General features: G+C 41.7%; 1 protein-coding gene across 4 annotated transcripts in view; it reads left to right on the top strand.

Annotated features, from left to right (window-relative positions):
• The window catches only part of LOC124007627 (phospholipid-transporting ATPase IH-like), a 118840-nt gene that overhangs the window by 62345 nt on the left and 33938 nt on the right, over nt 1–22557 (top strand). For all 4 annotated transcript variants that reach the window (XM_046318265.1, XM_046318264.1, XM_046318266.1 and 1 more), the window contains exons 16-18: nt 650–753; nt 11549–11730; nt 21203–21454. In XM_046318265.1, coding sequence (XP_046174221.1) covers nt 650–753; nt 11549–11730; nt 21203–21454 — 538 coding nt within the window. The remainder of the gene's footprint in view (nt 1–649; nt 754–11548; nt 11731–21202; nt 21455–22557) is intronic.

Raw genomic sequence — 22557 nt, 5'->3', positions numbered from 1 at the left:
ATCTAGAGGTACTGTACTATAGTAGAATTACTACCATTATAATACTAGAACACATAATCTAGAGGTACTGTACTATAGTAGAATTACTACCATTATAATACTAGATCACATAATCTAGAGGTACTGTACTATAGTACAATTACTACCATTATAATACTAGAACACATAATCTAGAGGTACTGTACTATAGTAGAATTACTACCATTATAATACTAGAACACAGAATCTAGAGGTACTGTACTATAGTAGAATTACTACCATTATAATACTAGAACACAGAAACTAGAGGTACTGTACTATAGTAGAATTACTACCATTATAATACTAGAACACAGAAACTAGAGGTACTGTACTATAGTAGAATTACTACCATTATGATGCTAGAACATAGAAACTAGATGTATCTGTATGGGAGTGGCTGGTGCTTTTTATAGATGAAAGCAGTCATTACTATGGCAACCCAGTCATTATTCTGTGTGTGTGTGGGCCATATATGTGCTAGGAGGTCAACAGGCAGAAGGCATACTAATGACGGTAGAGTCAGTCTCACTGAGGAACATCTCTAGTGTTGTCTGCCCTCACTGCTGCAAACTAATGATGCTTCTCTCTGCTAATGAGGAACCTGTTTTAACTGTGTGGTTGTCCACAGGGGAGTACTACCTGTTCTGTAAAGGGGCCGACTCCTCCATCTTCCCCAGGGTGATCTCTGGCAAGGTGGAGCAGGTCAAAGCCAGAGTGGAGCACAACGCTGTGGTAAGGACACACACACACACACACACACACACACACACACACACACACACACACACACACACACACACACACACACACACACACACACACACACACACACACACACACACACACACACACACACACACACACACACACACACACACACACACACACACACATACAGCCACTATCAGACACTAGAGGCCGTTGTCATAAAGTAGCTCCAAAATCAGACTTCCAGAGTTTCTGACCTCAAATGCATTTTTCACTTTCATTTTTGCTTTGCTTGAGGTGTATATTGTCATATGGCTGTATGGTAGACCCTGCTAAATGCTAACGGATTCTTGTATCCTTTAGTGGTAGTGTCTTTACTTAAGATGTTGGCCACCAAAAGTTCCAAGTTGTATATGGAATGTAACTGAGATGGTGATTGACTGTCATTATGTAGTGTTTGGTGCCAACGTGGAGGTAGTCTACTGATCCCTGTGTGTCCGCGGCTCTGGCCCAATCTCTCCAATCAGGACAGGCTGGTTGCCAAGGATGACATAATTGTGGATGCAGTTTGGGTTGCCGTTGGCAGCGGTGCCGACCCGTTTCTGTTGACTGTCAGGGAGAATGTGTTTCCCTGGTTACGTTACAATGGGATGGCCAGCGGTGATGCTGGTGTGAACCAGACTGGCGCTGAGAGAATGTCAGAACTGAGGTCTCACTGTTCATGTGCGTGTTTGTGTGTGTTTGTGTGTGTGTGTGTGTGCGTGTGTTTGCTTATGTGAAAGGTCAAGGTCTTAAGTCTACTGCCACATATCCCAGAACCAATGTATTGCTGTGAGCCGGGGTATGAGAGAGCTTTCAATGTTGTTCAGATGATGGATATACTTTTAGAATTAATTATACGTCTTATTTATTTATTGTCCTATCATGGTGGAACAGTTTTAAAATAAATTATACATTTGATTTATTTATTGTTCTATCATGGGGAACTACATTTTTAAAATAAATTATATCTAATTATTTATTTATGATCCTAATTTAATGGTATTTAATGCCACAACCCTATACCCTAGACACCCACCTGAATGATCCGGATACTAAGGAGAAGTCCCTAACTGTTTTATGGCCTGCTGAAAGCGGTATGTATGCAGCCAGAATGCGGTCAGAGACCAAGAGCAGCACTGCCCCCTCAAGATTCTGAGCCTGCTTGGCAGGGTTGGTCCTGCAAAGCCAAAGCCCCCTAAAGGGAGAACATACTATACAAGGAAATTCTCAAAGCTGCTAATGAGTACCTTGATGACCTTGTACCTAGCCGGTGGGGATTCCGGTGGGGTGCCCCCACCCAGGCAGTGGCAGTGCAGGCAACACTAGCTGCAGTAAGCCATGGGGAGGGGGTCACACTCGGACATTCAGAGAGGGGGTATATTATTGTGACCCTGGTGGCACAAAATCTAAAGTCTGACTGCATGAGATACTTGGGAATATGGTCAATACGGGGGAACGTGTTGTGGGTGTTTCAGGGAAAAGGTGTACATTTGACCTCCATCATCTAGGACGTGACAATGGTTCATAAAATCTCTCAATTTCTGCCCATTTTTTTTTGCACAGTCTTGCAGGCCTTCTCATACAGCTGCAACAGTAAGTGCATTTGTAAATCAGGACCTTTCTTGAGTTGGGCTCTGGGATGGTGCAACTGTTGAGAATGTGAGTTTATGGTTGTGTGGGGGGAAAGAGTTGAGTGTGTGTGGGTGTATGTGTGTATCCCACAACTGTTGAGAAGGAGTAAAAGATGTTAGGGACAATAGAGGATGATCCACAGCTATATATAATACAAATCGAGGTGAGGGCGATGGAAATGCATTTGGCAGTTAATCTACTTCAATTTGGTAAATGGCACTGTGTGCTCTTTTGGTCTGCCAGGCATTGGGATGACGGCCCAGCTCGGGATGAGGAGGGCTTTTAGCGGGTGAAATGGTGGGGACCAATTGGAGGTTTACTTAGTAGCAATGCAAAGATCATGGTACAGCTATATAGACACTCAATCATCATGTTACTTTTTAATGGTACGTTTACAAACATATGGGGCGGCAGGATAGCCTAGTGGTTAGTGTTGGACTAGTAACCAGAAAGTTGCAAGTTCAAACCCCCGAGCTGACAAGGTACAAATCTGTCATTCTGCCCCTGAACAGGCAGTTAACCCACTGTTCCTAGGCTGTCATTGAAAATAAGAATATGTTCTTAACTGACTTGCCTAGTTAAATAAAGGTAAAATAAAAATATATATATGTATTATGATAAATAGAATTGAAAGTTGTGTCTCATTATGGTAAGTGGTGAAATAAGTATAGCCAGTTATAATTGTAATGGCCTAGCAGATAATAAGAAAAGACGATCAGTATTTAGCTGGATAAAAGAGAAGGAATATAATATCTATTGTTTACAGGAAACCCATTCAATAATTTTAGATGAAGTTTTGTGGAAAAATAACTGGGGGGGCGAAATATATTTCTCCCATAGGCAAAAGGGGTGATGGTTTTAATTAACAGTAATTTTGATCCAAATGTGCAAATTGTCCAAACAGATCATCAAGGTAGATGGATTATTTTGAATATGTTATTGGACAATAAACAGATATGGCTTATTAACCCATACGGTCATAACAATTATGATCCAAGCTTCTTTGAAAATATATATAAGAATTTATCAACTCTACAAGCAACACTAGACTCTATTATTATGGTGGGAGATTTTAATACGGTCTTAAATACCTCTATGGACCGTAAAGGAAATCACACTACAAACTATCACCCTCAGGCACTTAAGGAAATCATGAATGTCATGGATATATTGGAATTAGTGGATATATGGAGACTTAAATTCCCTGACCTAGTGAGATATACACGGCGGAGGCTTAATCAAGCTAGTCGTCTTGATTACTTTCTTATGTCATTTTCTCTGGCACCAAAAGTTTTAAAAAGAGTTGATAGGGGACAGAATGCGGTCGGATCATCACATAATTGGCATATATATTACTCTTACGGAATTTCCACGTAGGCGAGGATATTGGAAATTTAATCAAAGCCTACTAGATGATAAATTGTTTAGATCTAGGACAGAAGAATTTATAACGGACATTTTCAGACATAACATAGGTACAGCAGATCCCCTTATTGTATGGGACACGTTTAAGTGTGCCTTTAGAGGCCATGCAATTCAGTACTCATCTATAAAACAAAGGCAATTTAGATCAAGAGTCCATATTAACAAAGGAAATTGAAGGACTAACAGTACAGTTAGATAGCAATAAAAACGGTACCACAGAGGCACAGAATAAGTTTGGAGGAAAAACAAAAAGAAATGGAGGAACTTATTCAAGAAAGATCCAGTGTAATAGATTATAAAAATAAAGCGAACTGGATGGAATTGTAACGACGTTCGTCTGTTGTAAGAAGAGAGTCAGACCGAAATGCAGCGTGTAGGTTACTCATGACTTTAATGAATGAAAACGGTACATGAAATAACTGAAATACGAAAACAACAAACGAAACGTGAATCTAATTACAGCCTATCTGGTGACTACTACACAGAGACAGGTACAAACACCCACAAAATACAAAGCGAAAGTCAGGCTGCCTAAATACGGTTCCCAATCAGAGACAACGCGAAGCACCTGACTCCAATTGAGAATCGCCTCAGGCAGCCAAGCCTATACAACACCCCTAATTAGCCGCGATCCCAAATGCTACAAACCCCAATACGAAAAACAACATATGTCACACCCTGGCCTACCCAAACATATAACAAAAACACAAAATACAATGACCAAGGCTTGACAGAACCCCCCCCCTAAGGTGCGGACTCCCGGACACGCACCTCAAGAGCATAGGGAGGGTCCGGGTGGGCGTCTGTCCATGGTGGCGGTTCTGGCTCGGGAAGTGGACCCCACTCCATAAATGTCCTATTTCCTCCCCTTCGCGTCCTGGGATAATCCTCCTTCTCCGCCGACCATGGCCTAATAGTCCTCACCCAGATCCCCACATAACTGAGGAGCAGCTCGTGACAGAGGGGCATCTCAGGATAGAGGGGCATCTCAGGACAGAGGGGCAGCTCGGGACAGAGGGGCAGCCCGGGACAGAGGGGCAGCCCGGGACAGAGGGGCAGCCCGGGACAGAGGGGCAGCCCGGGACAGAGGGGCAGCTCGGGACAGAGGGGCAGCTCGGGACCGAAGCAGCCCGGGACTGAGGGGAAGCCTGGTACTGAGGGGAAGCCCAGTACTGAGAGGAAGCCCAGTACTGAGAGGAAGCCCAGTACTGAGAGGAAGCTCAGGCAGATAGTAGGCTCCGGTAAATCCTGGCTGGCTGGCGGAACTGGAAGAGTCAGGTTGTCTGGCAGATCTGGAAGAGACTGGTTGTCTGGCGGCGCTGGGTAGACTGGCGGCGCTGGGCAGACTGGCGGCGCTGGGCAGACTGGGAGCACTGGCGGCGCTGGGCAGACTGGGAGCACTGGCGGCGCTGGGCAGACTGGGAGCACTGGCGGCGCTGGGCAGACTGGGAGCACTGGCGGCGCTGGACAGACTGGGAGCACTGGTGGAGCTGGGCTGACTGGCGGCGCTGGGCAGACGGCAGACTCCGGCAGCGCAGGAGAGGAGAAAGGTTCTGGCTGCGCTAAACAGGCGAGGCGCACTGGAGGCCTGGTGCGTGGTGCTGGAACTGGTGGTACTGGATCGAGGACACGCACAGGAAGCCTGGTGCGGGGAGCTGCTACCGGAGGACTGGTGTGTAGAGGTGGCTCTGGATAGACCGGACCGTGCAGGCGCACTGGAGCTCTTGAGCTCCGAGCCTGCCCAAGCTTACCTGGCTCGATGCCCACTCTAGCCCGGCCAATAGGAAGGGCTGGTATGTGCCGCACCTGGCTCTGCACCCGCACTGGAAACACCGTGCGCTCCATAGCATAACACGGTGCCTGCCCGGTCTCTCTAGCCCAACAGTGAGCACAGGGAGTTTGCGCAGGTCTCCTACCTGGCATAACTATTCTCCCTTCTAGCCCCCACCCAATATTTTTTTTGGGCTGCTTTTCCGGCTTCCAATCGCGTCGCTGTGCTGCCTCCTCATACCTGCGCCTCTCCGCTTTAGCTGCTTCTATTTCTTCCTTGGGACGGCGATATTCTCCAGGCTGAGCCCAGGGTCCCTTACCGTCTAATTCCTCCTCCCATGTCCAATTCTCCAAGTGGTGCAGCCTCTCCCACTGCAACTGCTCTTCACGATTAACAGGGAGAGTAGGCTCAGGTCTGACTCCTGACTCAGCCACTCTCTCTCTGCGCTCTCCCCTAATAAATATTTGGGGGTTACTTTCGGTTTTCGCTCTGCGTCGCCGTGTTTTCCTTTTCGACTCCATTCGTCTATAGCCCTCTTCGCACTGCTGCAGGGAATCCCAGGTGGGCTCCTGCACTCGCTCTGGGTCGGCCGCCCACCTGTCGATTTCTTCCCACGTCGTATACTCCATGCCTCTACCGTCCATAACGTCCTCCTTTAGCTCCTGCCAGTTCACACGCTGCTCGGTCCGTGAGGGGTGGATGTTTCTGTAACGGCTTTCGTCTGTTGAATGAAGAGAGTCAGACCGAAATGCAGCGTGTAGGTTACTCATGACTTTAATGAATGATAAGACGGTACATGAAATAACTGAAATACGAAAACAACAAACGAAATGTGAAATTAATTACAGCCTATCTGGTGACTACTACACAGAGACAGGTACAAACACCCACAAAATACAAAGCGAAAGTCAGGCTGCCTAAATACGGTTCCCAATCAGAGACAACGCGAAGCACCTGACTCCAATTGAGAATCGCCTCAGGCAGCCAAGCCTATACAACACCCCTAATTAGCCGCGATCCCAAATACTACAAACCCCAATATGAAAAACAACAAACAAAAACAACATATAAACCCATGTCACACCCTGGCCTACCCAAACATATAACACAAACAACATATAAACCCATGTCACACCCTGGCCTACCCAAACATATAACAAAAACAACATATAAACCCATGTCACACCCTGGCCTACCCAAACATATAACAAAAACAACATATAAACCCATGTCACACCCTGGCCTACCCAAACATATAACAAAAACAACATATAAACCCATGTCACACCCTGGCCTACCCAAACATATAACAAAAACAACATATAAACCCATGTCACACCCTGGCCTACCCAAACATATAACAAAAACAACATATAAACCCATGTCACACCCTGGCCTACCCAAACATATAACAAAAACAACATATAAACCCATGTCACACCCTGGCCTACCCAAACATATAACAAAAACAACATATAAACCCATGTCACACCCTGGCCTACCCAAACATATAACAAAAACAACATATAAACCCATGTCACACCCTGGCCTACCCAAACATATAACAAAAACAACATATAAACCCATGTCACACCCTGGCATACCCAAACATATAACAAAAACAACATATAAACCCATGTCACACCCTGGCCTACCCAAACATATAACACACAAAATACAATGACCAAAGCGCGACAGGAATATGGGGAAAATACACCAAATTATTTTTCAATCTTCAATATAGAAATGCTACCAATTTAAAAAAAAATTAAAACTTGTTACAAATGGAGTCACGCATGATTCACCAAATTATATTTTGAAAGAGGAAGTAAAGTACTTTAAGAATAAGTTTTCATTTCAGGCTCCTCCATCTCCACTGACTGAAACTAATTGTATGATTTTTTTCCTAATAATTTTGTAAAATTAACATCTGTACAGAAAGACTCATGTGAAGGCCAAATTACAGAGGAGGAACTGCTTGATGCAATTGGGGTCTTTAAGGATGGGAAAACTCCAGGGCTGGAAGGCATACCAGTGGAAGTATACAAAACTTTTTTTATATACTCAAAGGACCAGGATTAGCATGTTTTAACCACTCCTATATAAATGGTAGATTATCAGACACTCAACAAGAAGGTCTGATATCATTATTACTGAAACAGGTGGTGGTATATATAAAGATCCAGTCCATTAAAAAAAATTGGAGACCTCTTACACTTCAGTGTTGTGATTTAAAAATCCTAGCAAAATGCTTGGTGCATAGAATTAAAAAAGTATTGTCAGATATTATTCATCCTAATCAGACAGGTTTTTTACATGGATGATACATTGGAGATAATATAAGACAAGTACTGGAAACAATATAATACTATGAAATATCAGGGACACCAGGCCTGGTTTTCATAGCTGATTTTGAAAAGGCTTTTGATAAAGTATGACTGGAGTTTATATATAAATGCCTAGAATATTTCAATTTTGGAGAATCTCTTATAAAATGGGTTAAAGTTATGTATAGTAACCCTAGGTGTAAAATAGTAAATAATGGCTACATCTCAGAAAGTTTGAAACTCTCTAGAGGAGTAAAACAAGGTTGTCCACTATCGGCATATCTATTTATTATTGCCATCGAAATGTTAGCTGTTAAAATTAGATCAAACAGTAATATTAAGGGATTAGAAAGCTGTGGTTTAAAAACCAAGGTTTCGTTGTACGCTGATGATTCGTGTTTTCTTTTAAACCCACAATTAGAGTCTCTCCACGGCCTCATTGAGGATCTAGATACTTTTGCTATTCTCTCTGGATTAAAAACAAATTATGATAATTTTACATATTGGATCACTAAAAAAATGCAAATTTTACATTACCATGTAGTTACCCAATAAAAGGGTCTGACGGAGATGTGGACATACTCGGTATACAAATCCCAAAATTAAGAAATGATCTCACTCCAATACATTTTTATAGAAAGTTATCAAAAAATAGATCTTGCTACCATGGAAAGGAAAATACCTGTCTATTTGTGGAAAAATCACCCTGATTAATTCTTTAGTTATATCACAGTTTACCTATTTGCTTATGGTTTTGCATACACCTAGTGACCTGCTTTTTAAATGATATGAACATAAAATATTCCATTTGATTTGGAACGGCAAGCCAGATAAAATGAAAAGGGCCCACTAACATTGAGTGGCTGCTGCCAACACACTGACTCAACTCCAGCCACTTTAATAATGGGAATTAATGGAAATTGATGTAAAATATATCACTAGCCACTTTAAACAATGCTACTTAATATAATGTTTACATACCCTACATTATCCATCTCATATGTATATGTATATACTGTACTCTATCATCTACTGCATCTTTATGTAATGCGTGTATCACTAGCCACTTTAAACTATGCCACTTTGTTTACATACCCTACATTACTCATCTCATATGTATATACTGTACACGATACCATCTACTGCATCTTGCCTATGCCGTTCTGTACCATCACTCATTCATATATCTTTATGTACATATTCTTTATCCCTTTACACGTGTGTATAAGGTCGTAGTTTTGGAATTGTTAAGTTAGATTACTCGTTGGTTATTACTGCATTGTCGGAACTAGAAGCACAAGCATTTCGCTACACTCGCATTAACATCTGCTAACCATGTGTATGTGACAAATACATTTGATTTGATATGATTTATATAACGAATATGAATTTGGTGGGGAGAAATGATTCAATATTAAAGCATTCGACCTCTCACTAAAGGCATCAGTCATACAAAAGTTATACTTAAATCCAAACTGGTTCTCTAGTAAATTGGTAAGAATGTTTCATTCTATGTTCAAGAAGGGCCTTTTCCCCTTTATTCAGATTACACCGGCTCACTTTCGGTTGTTTGAAAAGAAAATAATCTCCAAAATACCGTTATTTTTTAAACAAGCCTTAGAAAGTTGGTTGCAATTTCAGTTTAATCCACCAGAAAAGACCGAACAAATAATACAGCAAATATTGTGGTTAAATTCAAAGATACTAATTGATTAAAAAAACTGTATTTTTCGAAGACATTCTTAAAAAGGTATAATTTTAGTGAATATCATAGACAGGACTGGTGGAGTTATGTCACACATGCAGCTAACAGACACATGGAAATGTCTGCTCTACCCAAAATTACAACCAACTAATTGCAGCATTACCACAAAAATGGAAGAGGCAAGTAGAAGGGGCAAAAGTAAGGAACTTGTATGTCGGCCCTGTATTAAATAACTTAAATGGTTAAAGAAAAGTGTGATCAATAAAAACATATGCCAATTTAATTTAAGGACCAAAAAACTGATCGCTGTGCCATATAAATTGCAAAATAGTTGGGGAGAGATTTTCGATGTACCCATTCCATGGCACGTGGTTTATGAACTGATACGCAGAACAACGCCGGATGCAAAACTTCAAATATTTCAATTTAAATTACTATACAAAATTCTTGCAACTAATTGAATGTTATATATATATATATATATATATATATATATATATATATATATATATATATATATATATATATATATATATATATATATATATATATATATATATGGGGAATACAATCTTCCCAGCTCTGCAGATTCTGCTGTGAGGAGGCAGAGTCATTAGATCATTTATTTTGGTATTGTCCATATGTAGCTCGTTTTAGGTCACAGGTCCAGGAATGGCTGAAGAATTGCAACATTTGCCTAGAACTAACGCTACAGACAGCAATACTGGGTGATTTGAAAAGCCATAGTCAATCAATCAATAATATAATTATTATTTTAGCAAAAATGCTTATTTTTAATTTACAATCTGTAGAATCTATGAGAATAGAAAGGTTCAAGTCGTTTGTGAAGCATCACAGCACAGTTGAACAATATATGGCAAATAGAAATCTAAAATGGATGATGTTGAGAGATAGATGGGAGAGGTTGAATGGAGCTGAAGGGTGGGACTAATAGCAATATAATACATGAAGAACATACGGGGTCTGTAAAATGTATATAGGTTAAGAACGTTTGCGAAATAGCACAGTTACAAATAGAAAACAAACTGGATGGACATCAGATATAGAGGAAGGACTAAAAACAAACAATAAAATAACTATTGTAAAATAGACTGTGTATGTAAAATGTGTATAAGATGTATAAATGAAGCCTCCCGGGTGGCGCACAGTGGTTAAGGGTGCTGTACTGCAGCGCCAGCTGTGCCATCAGAGTCCCTGGGTTCGCGCCCAGGCTCTGTCGTAACCGGCCGCGACCGGGAGGTCCGTGGGGCGTCGCCCGGGTTAGGGAGGGCTTGATCGGTAGGGATGTCTCATCGCGCACCAGCGACCGCTGTGGGGGGCCGGGCGCAGTGAGCGCTAACCAAGGTTGCCAGGTACACGGTGTTTCCTCCGGCACATTGGTGCGGCTGGCTTCCGGGTTGGTTGTGCGCTGTGTTAACAAGCAGTACGGCTGGTTGGTTTGTGTATCGGAGGACGCAGGACTTTCAACCTTCATCTCTCCCGAGCCCGTAGAGTTGTAGCGATGAGACAAGATAGTAGCTACTACAACAATTGGGTACCACGAAAAAGGGGTAAAAATTCACACAAAAAAAAGATAAATATAAGGTAAAAGCCGAAGTGTTTATTAGTTTACTCCAATTGGGGGATCGGTGGTAGGGTTTGCGGGGAATAATAATAAAGGATTGTATGTCTATATAGGTGTGTATGTATATTTACCCAAAAAATATATGGGGGATTGGAAATGATGCAGACAATTACATTTTTGGACCCCACAATGATGTCATTGACTGTTTTTAATGGGGAAAAAAGCTAACAGAACAGTGGAATATTTGTTAACTGCAACATCCGTGTCCAGTAATCATATCAAAGCATAACATAATTATCTCTCGCTCTCTCTATTTCTCTTTCTCTCTTCAGGAGGGCCTACGGACACTGTGCGTAGCCTACAGAAAGTTGAGCGTGGCTCAGTATGAGGAGACATGTCACCTGCTGAACAGCGCCAAGCTGGCCCTGCAGGACCGAGACAGGAAGCTGGCCGAGGCCTATGACCTCATTGAGAAGGACTTCGTACTGCTGGGGGCCACCGCCGTGGAGGACAGGTAACATTCTGGGACCACAGCAGCGTAGAATCATACAATCTACATTGTCTTTTCTACCCAATTCTATTTATATATTCATGGGGCCACCGCTGTCGAGGACAGGTACCGATCTAGAATCACAACATAGAATCAGAACCACTATCTTGTGGATTTTAGATCTATTGCTTCTACTAATTATATTTCTATATTCTGAACAGAAGAGTTATATTAAGGGCAACTCTCTTTAGAGCTAACAATGTATGGGGCTAGAGAGACGGAGTAGATTAGCAACTGTGGAGTTTTTATTTTACTGCTGATCTTTAATTACTTGTTACTTTTATCTCTTATTCTTTTCCATATTTTTCGAAACTGCACTGTTGGTTAGGGGCATTTCACTGTTGGTTAGGGGCATTTCACTGTTGGTTAGGGGCATTTCACTGTTGGTTAGGGGCATTTCACTGTTGGTTAGGGGCATTTCACTGTTGGTTAGGGGCATTTCACTGTTGGTTAGGGGCATTTCACTGTTGGTTAGGGGCATTTCACTGTTGTATTCGGCGCATGTGACTAATACAATTTGATTTGATTCAACTGAAAGTCAACCTCACTCTCCAAGCCCTAGTTTGCATAGTTAATGAATGACAATCGGACTCACTGACCCGGTCTAGGATGTTAGCTATTGAACGAATCACATTGTTGAACTATAGGGCTGACCATTCCTGTAATGATGTTAGCTGTTGAACGAATCACATTGTTGAACTATAGGGCTGACCATTCCTGTAATGATGGTTCGTGTTCTTTTCCAAAGCAGCCTGTGAACCAGAAATATTAGTAAGCTGCAGTCTCTCAGGTTTAAGATGAACAGTAGCTTCAGTAATCAGTCAGTCAATATGTTGTGTGTGTGAGTCCCCAGTGCAGCCAGCTAATGAGCTGATAACCACATTAGAGTTCCACTGTTATTGATCTCTGCCAGACATCCATAGCAGCCGATGAAGTGGGGTCTCTTGCTGCTCTTCAGTCTGTCAGCACAGACGTCATGCTGAAGCACCAGAGGTTTTACTCTGGTATCAGGTCGGCTTCTGCCCCATTAAATAGATTCAGTCACAGCCCATCACTTTGCCTTTCTCTCACACACTTCTCTATCTGTCCTTCTGTGTGTTAGTGAGTGTGTAGTGTTTTAGTCTCACCATATTCCTTTACATCTGTTTTTGTGTGTGTATGTTGATGAGTGTACGTGTGTGTGTGTGTGTGTGTGTGTGTCTTTCTGTCCGTTTGTTTTTCCATCCGTCTGTGTGTTTGTCTGTGACTCCTGGGCTGTGGTAGTAATTAGCTGGTTGGCAGGCAGCAGCGGTGTAGGGAGCTGTGAATCCTAACTGCACTGCAGCAATGTTATAGACTTCCCTGCTCGGTGACGTTGGGCTGCTGCTGCAACAAACCAGCTCCCCCAACACACTCCAGCTCAACACCCCAAAGCCAATTGACTGTGCCAGCGGAGGCTGCTGAGGGGAGGACGGCCCATAATATTGGCTCTAACGGAGAGAATGGAAACCCCACATTTCATGTATTTGATACCATTCCACTAATTCCGCTCCGGCCATTACCACGAGCCCGTCCTCCCCAATTAAGGTGCCACCAGCCTCCTGTGTACAGTTGTGGCCAAAGGTATTGAGAATGACACAAATATAAATTTTCACAAAGTATGCTGCTTCAGTGTCTTTATATATTTTTGTCAGATGTTACTACAGAATACTAAAGTATAATTTCAAGAATTTCATAAGTGTCAAAGGCTTTTATTGACAATTACATGAAGTTGATGTAAAGAGTCAATATTTGCAGTGTTGACCCTTCTTTTTCAAGACCTCTGCAATCCGCCCTGGCATACTGTCAATTAACTTCTGGGCCACATCCTGACTGATGGCAGCCAATTCTTGCATAATCAATGTTTGGAGTTTGTCAGAATTCGTGGGTTTTTGTTTGTCCTCCCGCCTCTTGAGGATTGACCACAAGTTCTCAATGGGATCAAGGTCTGGGGAGTTTCCTGGCCATGGACCCAAAATATCGATGTTTTGTTCCCCGAGCCACTTAGTTATCACTTTTGCCTTATGGCAAAGTGCTCCATCATGCTGGAAAAGGCCATGTTCGTCACCAAACTGTTCCTGGATGGTTGGGAGAAGTTGTTCTCGGAGGATGTGTTGGTACTAATTCTTTATTCATGGCTGTGTTCTTAGGCAAAATTGTGAGTGAGGCCACTCCCTTGGCTGGGAAGCAACCAAACACATGAATGGTCTCAGGATGCTTTATTGTTGGCATGACACAGGACTGATGGTAGCGCTCACCTCGTCTTCTCTGGACAAGCTTTTTTCCGGATGGCCCAAACAATCGGAAAGGGGATTCATCAGAGAAAAGGACGTTACCCCAGTCCTCAGCAGTCCAGTCCTCAGCAGTCCAATCCCTGTACATTTTGTAGAATATCAGTATGTCCCTGATGTTTTTCCTGGAGAGACGTGGTTTCTTTGCTGCCTTTCTTGACACCAGGCCACCCTTCAAAAGTATTTGCCTCACTGTGCGTGCAGATGCACTCACTCATCCACTCACTGTTCACTCAGATGCACTGCTGCCATTCCTGAGCAAGCTCTGCACTGGTGGTGCCCCGATCCCGCAGCTGAATCAACTTTAGGAGACGGTCCTGGCGTTTGCTGGACTTTCTTGTGCACCCTGAAGCCTTCTTCACAACAATTGAACCACTCTCCTTGAAGTTCTTGAGATGATCCGATGAATGGTTGATTTAGATGCAATCTTACTGGCTGCAATATCCTTGCCTGTGAAGCCCTTTTTGTACAAAGCAATGATGACAGCACATGTTTCCTTCCAGGTAACCATGGTTGACAGAGAAAGAACGATGATTCCAAGCACCACCCTCCTTTTGAAGCTTCCAGTCTTTTATTTGAACTCAATCAGCATGACAGAGTGATCTCCAGCCTTGTCCTCGTCAAAACTCACACCTGTGTTAACGAGAGAATCACTGACATGATTTCAGCTGGTCCTTTTGTGGCAGGGCTGAAATGCAGTGGAAATGTTTGGGGGGATTTTGCAATTAATTGCAATTCATCTGAATTCATCATAACATTCTGGAGTATGTGCAAATTGCCATCATACAAACTTTGTGAAAATGTATGTGTCATTCTCAACTTTTGGCCATGACTATGCTGGACTTAACTACATTTAGATAGTGAGTGATACTTTTACAATGTAAAACAGAACAACACTACATTTTGACAACGGTATCTTACTGGTGATAGTTGGTGTAGGACATTTATTACAAACTGTTTGTGTCTGCACCATTCCATAGGACTTTTATTCTGAACTGTTTGTGTCTGCACCATTCCATAGGACTTTTATTCTGAACTGTTTGTGTCTGCACCATTCCATAGGACTTGTATTCTAAACTGTATGTGTCTGCACCATAACATTCTACTTGTATTCGAAACTGTTTGTGTCTGTACCATTCCATTCTACTTGTATTCTAAACTGTTTGTGTCTGCACCATTCCATTCTACTTTTATTCTAAACTGTTTGTATCTGTACCATTCCATTCTACTTGTATTCTAAACTGTTTGTGTCTGCACCATTCCATTCTACTTGTATTCTAAACTGTTTGTGTCTGCACCATTCCATTCTACTTGTATTCTATCTAAACTGTTTGTGTCTGCACCATTCCATTCTACTTGTATTCTAAACTGTTTGTGTCTGCACCATTCCATTCTACTTGTATTCTATCTAAACTGTTTGTGTCTGCACCATTCCATAGGACTTTTATTCTGAACTGTTTGTGTCTGCACCATAACATTCTACTTGTATTCGAAACTGTTTGTGTCTGCACCATTCCATTCTACTTGTATTCTATCTAAACTGTTTGTGTCTGTACCATTCCATTCTGCTTTTATTCTGAAATGTTTGTGTCTGTACTATTCCATTCTACTTGTATTCTAAACTGTTTGTGTCCGCACCATTCCATTCTACTTGTATTCTAAACTGTTTGTGTCCGCACCATTCCATTCTACTTGTATTCTAAACTGTTTGTGTCCGCACCATTCCATTCTACTTGTATTCTAAACTGTTTGTGTCCGCACCATTCCATTCTGCTTGTATTCTAAACTGTTTGTGTCTGCACCATTCCATTCTACTTTTATTCTAAACTGTGTGTGTCTGCACCATTCCATTCTACTTGTATTCTAAACTGTATGTGTCTGCACCATTCCATTCTACTTTTATTCTAAACTGTTTGTGTCTGCACCATTCCATTCTACTTTTATTCTAAACTGTGTGTGTCTGCACCATTCCATTCTACTTGTATTCTAAACTGTTTGTATCTGCACCATTCCATTCTACTTTTATTCTAAACTGTGTGTGTCTGCACCATTCCATTCTACTTGTATTCTAAACTGTTTGTGTCTGCACCATTCCATTCTACTTTTATTCTAAACTGTGTGTGTCTGCACCATTCCATTCTACTTGTATTCTAAACTGTATGTGTCTGCACCATTCCATTCTACTTGTATTCTAAACTGTATGTGTCTGCACCATTCCATTCTACTTTTATTCTAAACTGTTTGTGTCTGCACCATTCCATTCTACTTTTATTCTAAACTGTGTGTGTCTGCACCATTCCATTCTACTTTTATTCTAAACTGTTTGTGTCTGTACCATTCCATTCTACTTTTATTCTAAACTGTGTGTGTCTGCACCATTCCATTCTACTTGTATTCTAAACTGTTTGTATCTGCACCATTCCATTCTACTTGTATTCTAAACTGTGTGTGTCTGCACCATTCCATTCTACTTTTATTCTAAACTGTGTGTGTCTGCACCATTCCATTCTACTTGTATTCTAAACTGTTTGTGTCTGCACCATTCCATTCTACTTTTATTCTAAACTGTTTGTGTCTGCACCATTCCATTCTACTTGTATTCTAAACTGTTTGTGTCTGCACCATTCCATTCTACTTGTATTCTTAACTGTGTGTGTCTGCACCATTCCATTCCACTTGTATTCTTAACTGTGTGTGTCTGCACCATTCCATTCTACTTTTATTCTAAACTGTTTGTGTCTGCACCATTCCATTCTACTTGTATTCTTAACTGTGTGTGTCTGCACCATTCCATTCTACTTGTATTCTTAACTGTGTGTGTCTGCACCATTCCATTCTACTTTTATTCTAAACTGTGTGTGTCTGCACCATTCCATTCTACTTTTATTCTAAACTGTTTGTGTCTGCACCATTCCATTCTACTTTTATTCTAAACTGTTTGTATCTGCACCATTCCATTCTACTTTTATTCTAAACTGTGTGTGTCTGCACCATTCCATTCTACTTTTATTCTAAACTGTTTGTGTCTGCACCATTCCATTCTACTTTTATTCTAAACTGTGTGTGTCTGCACCATTCCATTCTACTTTTATTCTAAACTGTTTGTGTCTGTACCATTCCATTCTACTTTTATTCTAAACTGTGTGTGTCTGCACCATTCCATTCTACTTGTATTCTAAACTGTTTGTATCTGCACCATTCCATTCTACTTGTATTCTAAACTGTGTGTGTCTGCACTATTCCATTCTACTTTTATTCTAAACTGTTTGTGTCTGCACCATTCCATTCTACTTTTATTCTAAACTGTTTGTGTCTGCACCATTCCATTCTACTTGTATTCTAAACTGTTTGTGTCTGCACCATTCCATTCTACTTGTATTCTTAACTGTGTGTGTCTGCACCATTCCATTCTACTTTTATTCTAAACTGTTTGTGTCTGCACCATTCCATTCTACTTGTATTCTTAACTGTGTGTGTCTGCACCATTCCATTCTACTTGTATTCTTAACTGTGTGTGTCTGCACCATTCCATTCTACTTGTATTCTTAACTGTGTGTGTCTGCACCATTCCATTCTACTTTTATTCTAAACTGTTTGTGTCTGCACCATTCCATTCTACTTGTATTCTTAACTGTGTGTGTCTGCACCATTCCATTCTACTTGTATTCTTAACTGTGTGTGTCTGCACCATTCCATTCTACTTGTATTCTTAACTGTGTGTGTCTGCACCATTCCATTCTACTTTTATTCTAAACTGTGTGTGTCTGCACCATTCCATTCTACTTTTATTCTAAACTGTTTGTGTCTGCACCATTCCATTCTACTTTTATTCTAAACTGTGTGTGTCTGCACCATTCCATTCTACTTTTATTCTAAACTGTTTGTGTCTGCACCATTCCATTCTACTTTTATTCTAAACTGTTTGTGTCTGCACCATTCCATTCTACTTTTATTCTAAACTGTGTGTGTCTGCACCATTCCATTCTACTTTTATTCTAAACTGTTTGTGTCTGCACCATTCCATTCTACTTTTATTCTAAACTGTTTGTGTCTGCACCATTCCATTCTACTTTTATTCTAAACTGTTTGTGTCTGCACCATTCCATTCTACTTTTATTCTAAACTGTTTGTGTCTGCACCATTCCATTCTACTTTTATTCTAAACTGTTTGTGTCTGCACCATTCCATTCTACTTTTATTCTAAACTGTTTGTGTCTGCACCATTCCATTCTACTTTTATTCTAAACTGTTTGTGTCTGCACCATTCCATTCTACTTTTATTCTAAACTGTTTGTGTCTGCACCATTCCATTCTACTTTTATTCTAAACTGTGTGTGTCTGCACCATTCCATTCTACTTGTATTCTAAACTGTTTGTGTCTGCACCATTCCATTCTACTTTTATTCTAAACTGTTTGTGTCTGCACCATTCCATTCTACTTGTATTCTAAACTGTTTGTGTCTGCACCATTCCATTCTACTTTTATTCTAAACTGTTTGTGTCTGCACCATTCCATTCTACTTGTATTCTAAACTGTTTGTGTCTGCACCATTCCATTCTACTTGTATTCTAAACTGTTTGTGTCTGCACCATTCCATTCTACTTGTATTCTAAACTGTTTGTGTCTGCACCATTCCATTCTACTTTTATTCTAAACTGTGTGTGTCTGCACCATTCCATTCTACTTTTATTCTAAACTGTGTGTGTCTGCACCATTCCATTCTACTTTTATTCTAAACTGTTTGTGTCTGTACCATTCCATTCTACTTTTATTCTAAACTGTGTGTGTCTGCACCATTCCATTCTACTTGTATTCTAAACTGTTTGTATCTGCACCATTCCATTCTACTTGTATTCTAAACTGTGTGTGTCTGCACCATTCCATTCTACTTGTATTCTAAACTGTTTGTGTCTGTACCATTCCATTCTACTTGTATTCTAAACTGTTTGTGTCTGTACCATTCCATTCTACTTTTATTCTAAACTGTTTGTGTCTGCACCATTCCATTCTACTTGTATTCTAAACTGTTTGTGTCTGTACCATTCCATTCTACTTGTATTCTAAACTGTTTGTGTCTGTACCATTCCATTCTACTTTTATTCTAAACTGTTTGTGTCTGCACCATTCCATTCTACTTGTATTCTTAACTGTGTGTGTCTGCACCATTCCATTCTACTTGTATTCTTAACTGTGTGTGTCTGCACCATTCCATTCTACTTGTATTCTAAACTGTTTGTGTCTGTACCATTCCATTCTACTTTTATTCTAAACTGTTTGTGTCTGCACCATTCCATTCTACTTGTATTCTTAACTGTGTGTGTCTGCACCATTCCATTCTACTTGTATTCTTAACTGTGTGTGTCTGCACCATTCCATTCTACTTGTATTCTAAACTGTTTGTGTCTGTACCATTCCATTCTACTTTTATTCTAAACTGTTTGTGTCTGCACCATTCCATTCTACTTGTATTCTTAACTGTGTGTGTCTGCACCATTCCATTCTACTTGTATTCTTAACTGTGTGTGTCTGCACCATTCCATTCTACTTGTATTCTAAACTGTTTGTATCTGTACCATTCCATTCTACTTGTATTCTAAACTGTTTGTGTCTGTACCATTCCATTCTACTTTTATTCTAAACTGTTTGTGTCTGCACCATTCCATTCTGATTTTATTGTAATCCTGAACAAATCATCTCTGCTCTGTATGGATGTGGTAGAATTAGAGATTTTGAAAAACTATTGAAAGATTGACAGAATGCAGCATTCAGTCTGATGACCATGTACAGCGTTGTTCCATTGACTGCTGATGACCATGTACAGCGTGGTACCATTGACTGCAAATGACCATGTACAACGTTGCCCCATTGACTGCTAATGACCATGTACAGCGTTGTTCCATTGACTGCTGATGACCATGTACAGCGTTGTTCCATTGACTGCTGATGACCATGTACAGCGTTGCTCCATTGACTGCTGATGACCATGTACAGCGTTTCCCCATTGACTGCTGATGACCATGTACAGCGTTGTTCCATTGACTGCTGATGACCATGTACAGCGTTGCTCCATTGACTGCTGATGACCATGTACAGCGTTTCCCCATTGACTGCTGATGACCATGTACAGCGTTGTTCCATTGACTGCTGATGACCATGTACAGCGTTGCTCCATTGACTGCTGATTACCATGTACAGCGTTGTTCCATTGACTGCTGATGACCATGTACAGCGTTTCCCCATTGACTGCTGATGACCATGTACAGCGTTGCTCCATTGACTGCTGATGACCATGTACAGCGTTGTTCCATTGACTGCTAATGACCATGTACAGCGTTGTTCCATTGACTGCTAATAACCATGTACAGCGTTGTTCCATTGACTGCTAATGACCATGTACAGCGTTTCCCCATTGACTGTTGATGACCATGTACAGCGCTGTTCCATTGACTGCTGATGACCATGTACAGCATTGTTCCATTGACTGCTGATGACCATGTACAGCGTTGCCCCATTGACTGCTGATGACCATGTACAGCGTTTCCCCATTGACTGCTGATGACCATGTACAGCGTTGCTCCATTGACTGCTGATGACCATGTACAGCGTTGCCCCATTGACTGCTGATGACCATGTACAGCTTTTCCCCATTGACTGCTGATGACCATGCACAGCGCTGTTCCATTGACTGCTGATGACCATGTACAGCGTTGTTCCATTGACTGCTAATGACCATGTACAGCGTTGTTCCATTGACTGCTAATGACCATGCACCGCGTTGCTCCATTGACTGCTGATGACCATGTACAGCGTTGTCCCATTGACTGCTGATGACCATGTACAGAGTTTCCCCATAAACTGTTGATGACCATGTACAGCGTTGTCCCATTGACTGCTGATGACCATGTACAGCGTTTCCCCATTGACTGTTGATGACCATGTACAGCGTTTCCCCATTGACTGTTGATGACCATGTACAGCGTTTCCCCATTGACTGTTGATGACCATGTACAGCGTTGTCCCATTGACTGCTGATGACCATGTACAGCGTTTCCCCATTGACTGTCGATGACCATGTACAGCGTTGCTCCATTGACTGCTGCCTGACTTTATGTTGCCTGTTCTCCAGGCTCCAGGACAAGGCAGCAGACACCATCGAGTCTCTCCAGAAGGCTGGGATGAAGGTGTGGGTGCTGACCGGAGACAAGATGGAGACGGCGGCGGCTACTTGTTACGCTAGCAAGCTGTTCCGCCGCTCCACACAGATACTGGAGCTGACCACCAAACGCACCGAGGAACAGAGTCTACATGACGTTCTGTTTGACCTGAGTAAAACTGTACTCAGACAGCATGGTAGCATGACCAGAGACACCTTCTCAGGGTGGGTGCCGGGATCCCAACACACACACACACACACACACACACACACACACACACACACACACACACACACACACACACACACACACACACACACACACACACACACACACACACACACACACACACACACACACACACACACACACGTGCACCTGGATGTGTTTAACTATACTTGTTTGGACCAGAAGTCCCCAGAAGAATAGTAAACATACAGACATTTTACCAACTGGGGACATTTTGTTCAAATCAAATCAAATCAAATTTTATTTGTCACATACACATGGTTAGCAGATGTTAATGCGAGTGTAGCGAAATGCTTGTGCTTCTAGTTCCGACAATGCAGTGATAACCAACAAGTAATCTAACTAACAATTCCAAAACTACTGTCTTATACACAGTGTAAGGGGATGAGGAACATGTACATAAGGATATATGAATGAGTGATGGTACAGAGCAGCATACAGTAGATGGTATCGAGTACAGTATATACATATGAGATGAGTGTGTAGACAAAGTAAACAAAGTGGCATAGTTAAAGTGACTAGTGATACATGTGTTACATAAGGTTGCAGTCGATGATGTAGAGTACAGTATATACGTATGCATATGAGATGAATAATGTAGGGTAAGTAACATTATATAAGGTAGCATTGTTTAAAGTGGCTAGTGATATATTTACATCATTTCCCATCAATTCCCATTATTAAAATGGCTGGAGTTGGGTCAGTGTCAATGACAGTGTGTTGGCAGCAGCCACTCAGTGTTAGTGGTGGCTGTTTAACAGTCTGATGGCCTTGAGATAGAAGCTGTTTTTCAGTCTCTCGGTCCCAGCATTGATGCACCTGTACTGACCTCGCCTTCTGGATGATAGCGGGGTGAACAGGCAGTGGTTCGGGTGGTTGATGTCCTTGATGATCTTTATGGCCTTCCTGTAACAACGGGTGGTGTAGGTGTCCTGGAGGGCAGGTAGTTTGCCCCCGGTGATGCGTTGTGCAGTCCTCACTACCCTCTGGAGAGCCTTACGGTTGAGGGCGGAGCAGTTGCCGTACCAGGCGGTGATACAGCCCGCCAGGATGCTCTCGATTGTGCATCTGTAGAAGT

Source organism: Oncorhynchus gorbuscha, linkage group LG21, assembly GCF_021184085.1.
Source record: "Oncorhynchus gorbuscha isolate QuinsamMale2020 ecotype Even-year linkage group LG21, OgorEven_v1.0, whole genome shotgun sequence".
Classification (NCBI taxonomy): Eukaryota; Metazoa; Chordata; class Actinopteri; order Salmoniformes; family Salmonidae; genus Oncorhynchus; species Oncorhynchus gorbuscha.
This window is presented reverse-complemented; position numbering and strand designations above follow the sequence as displayed.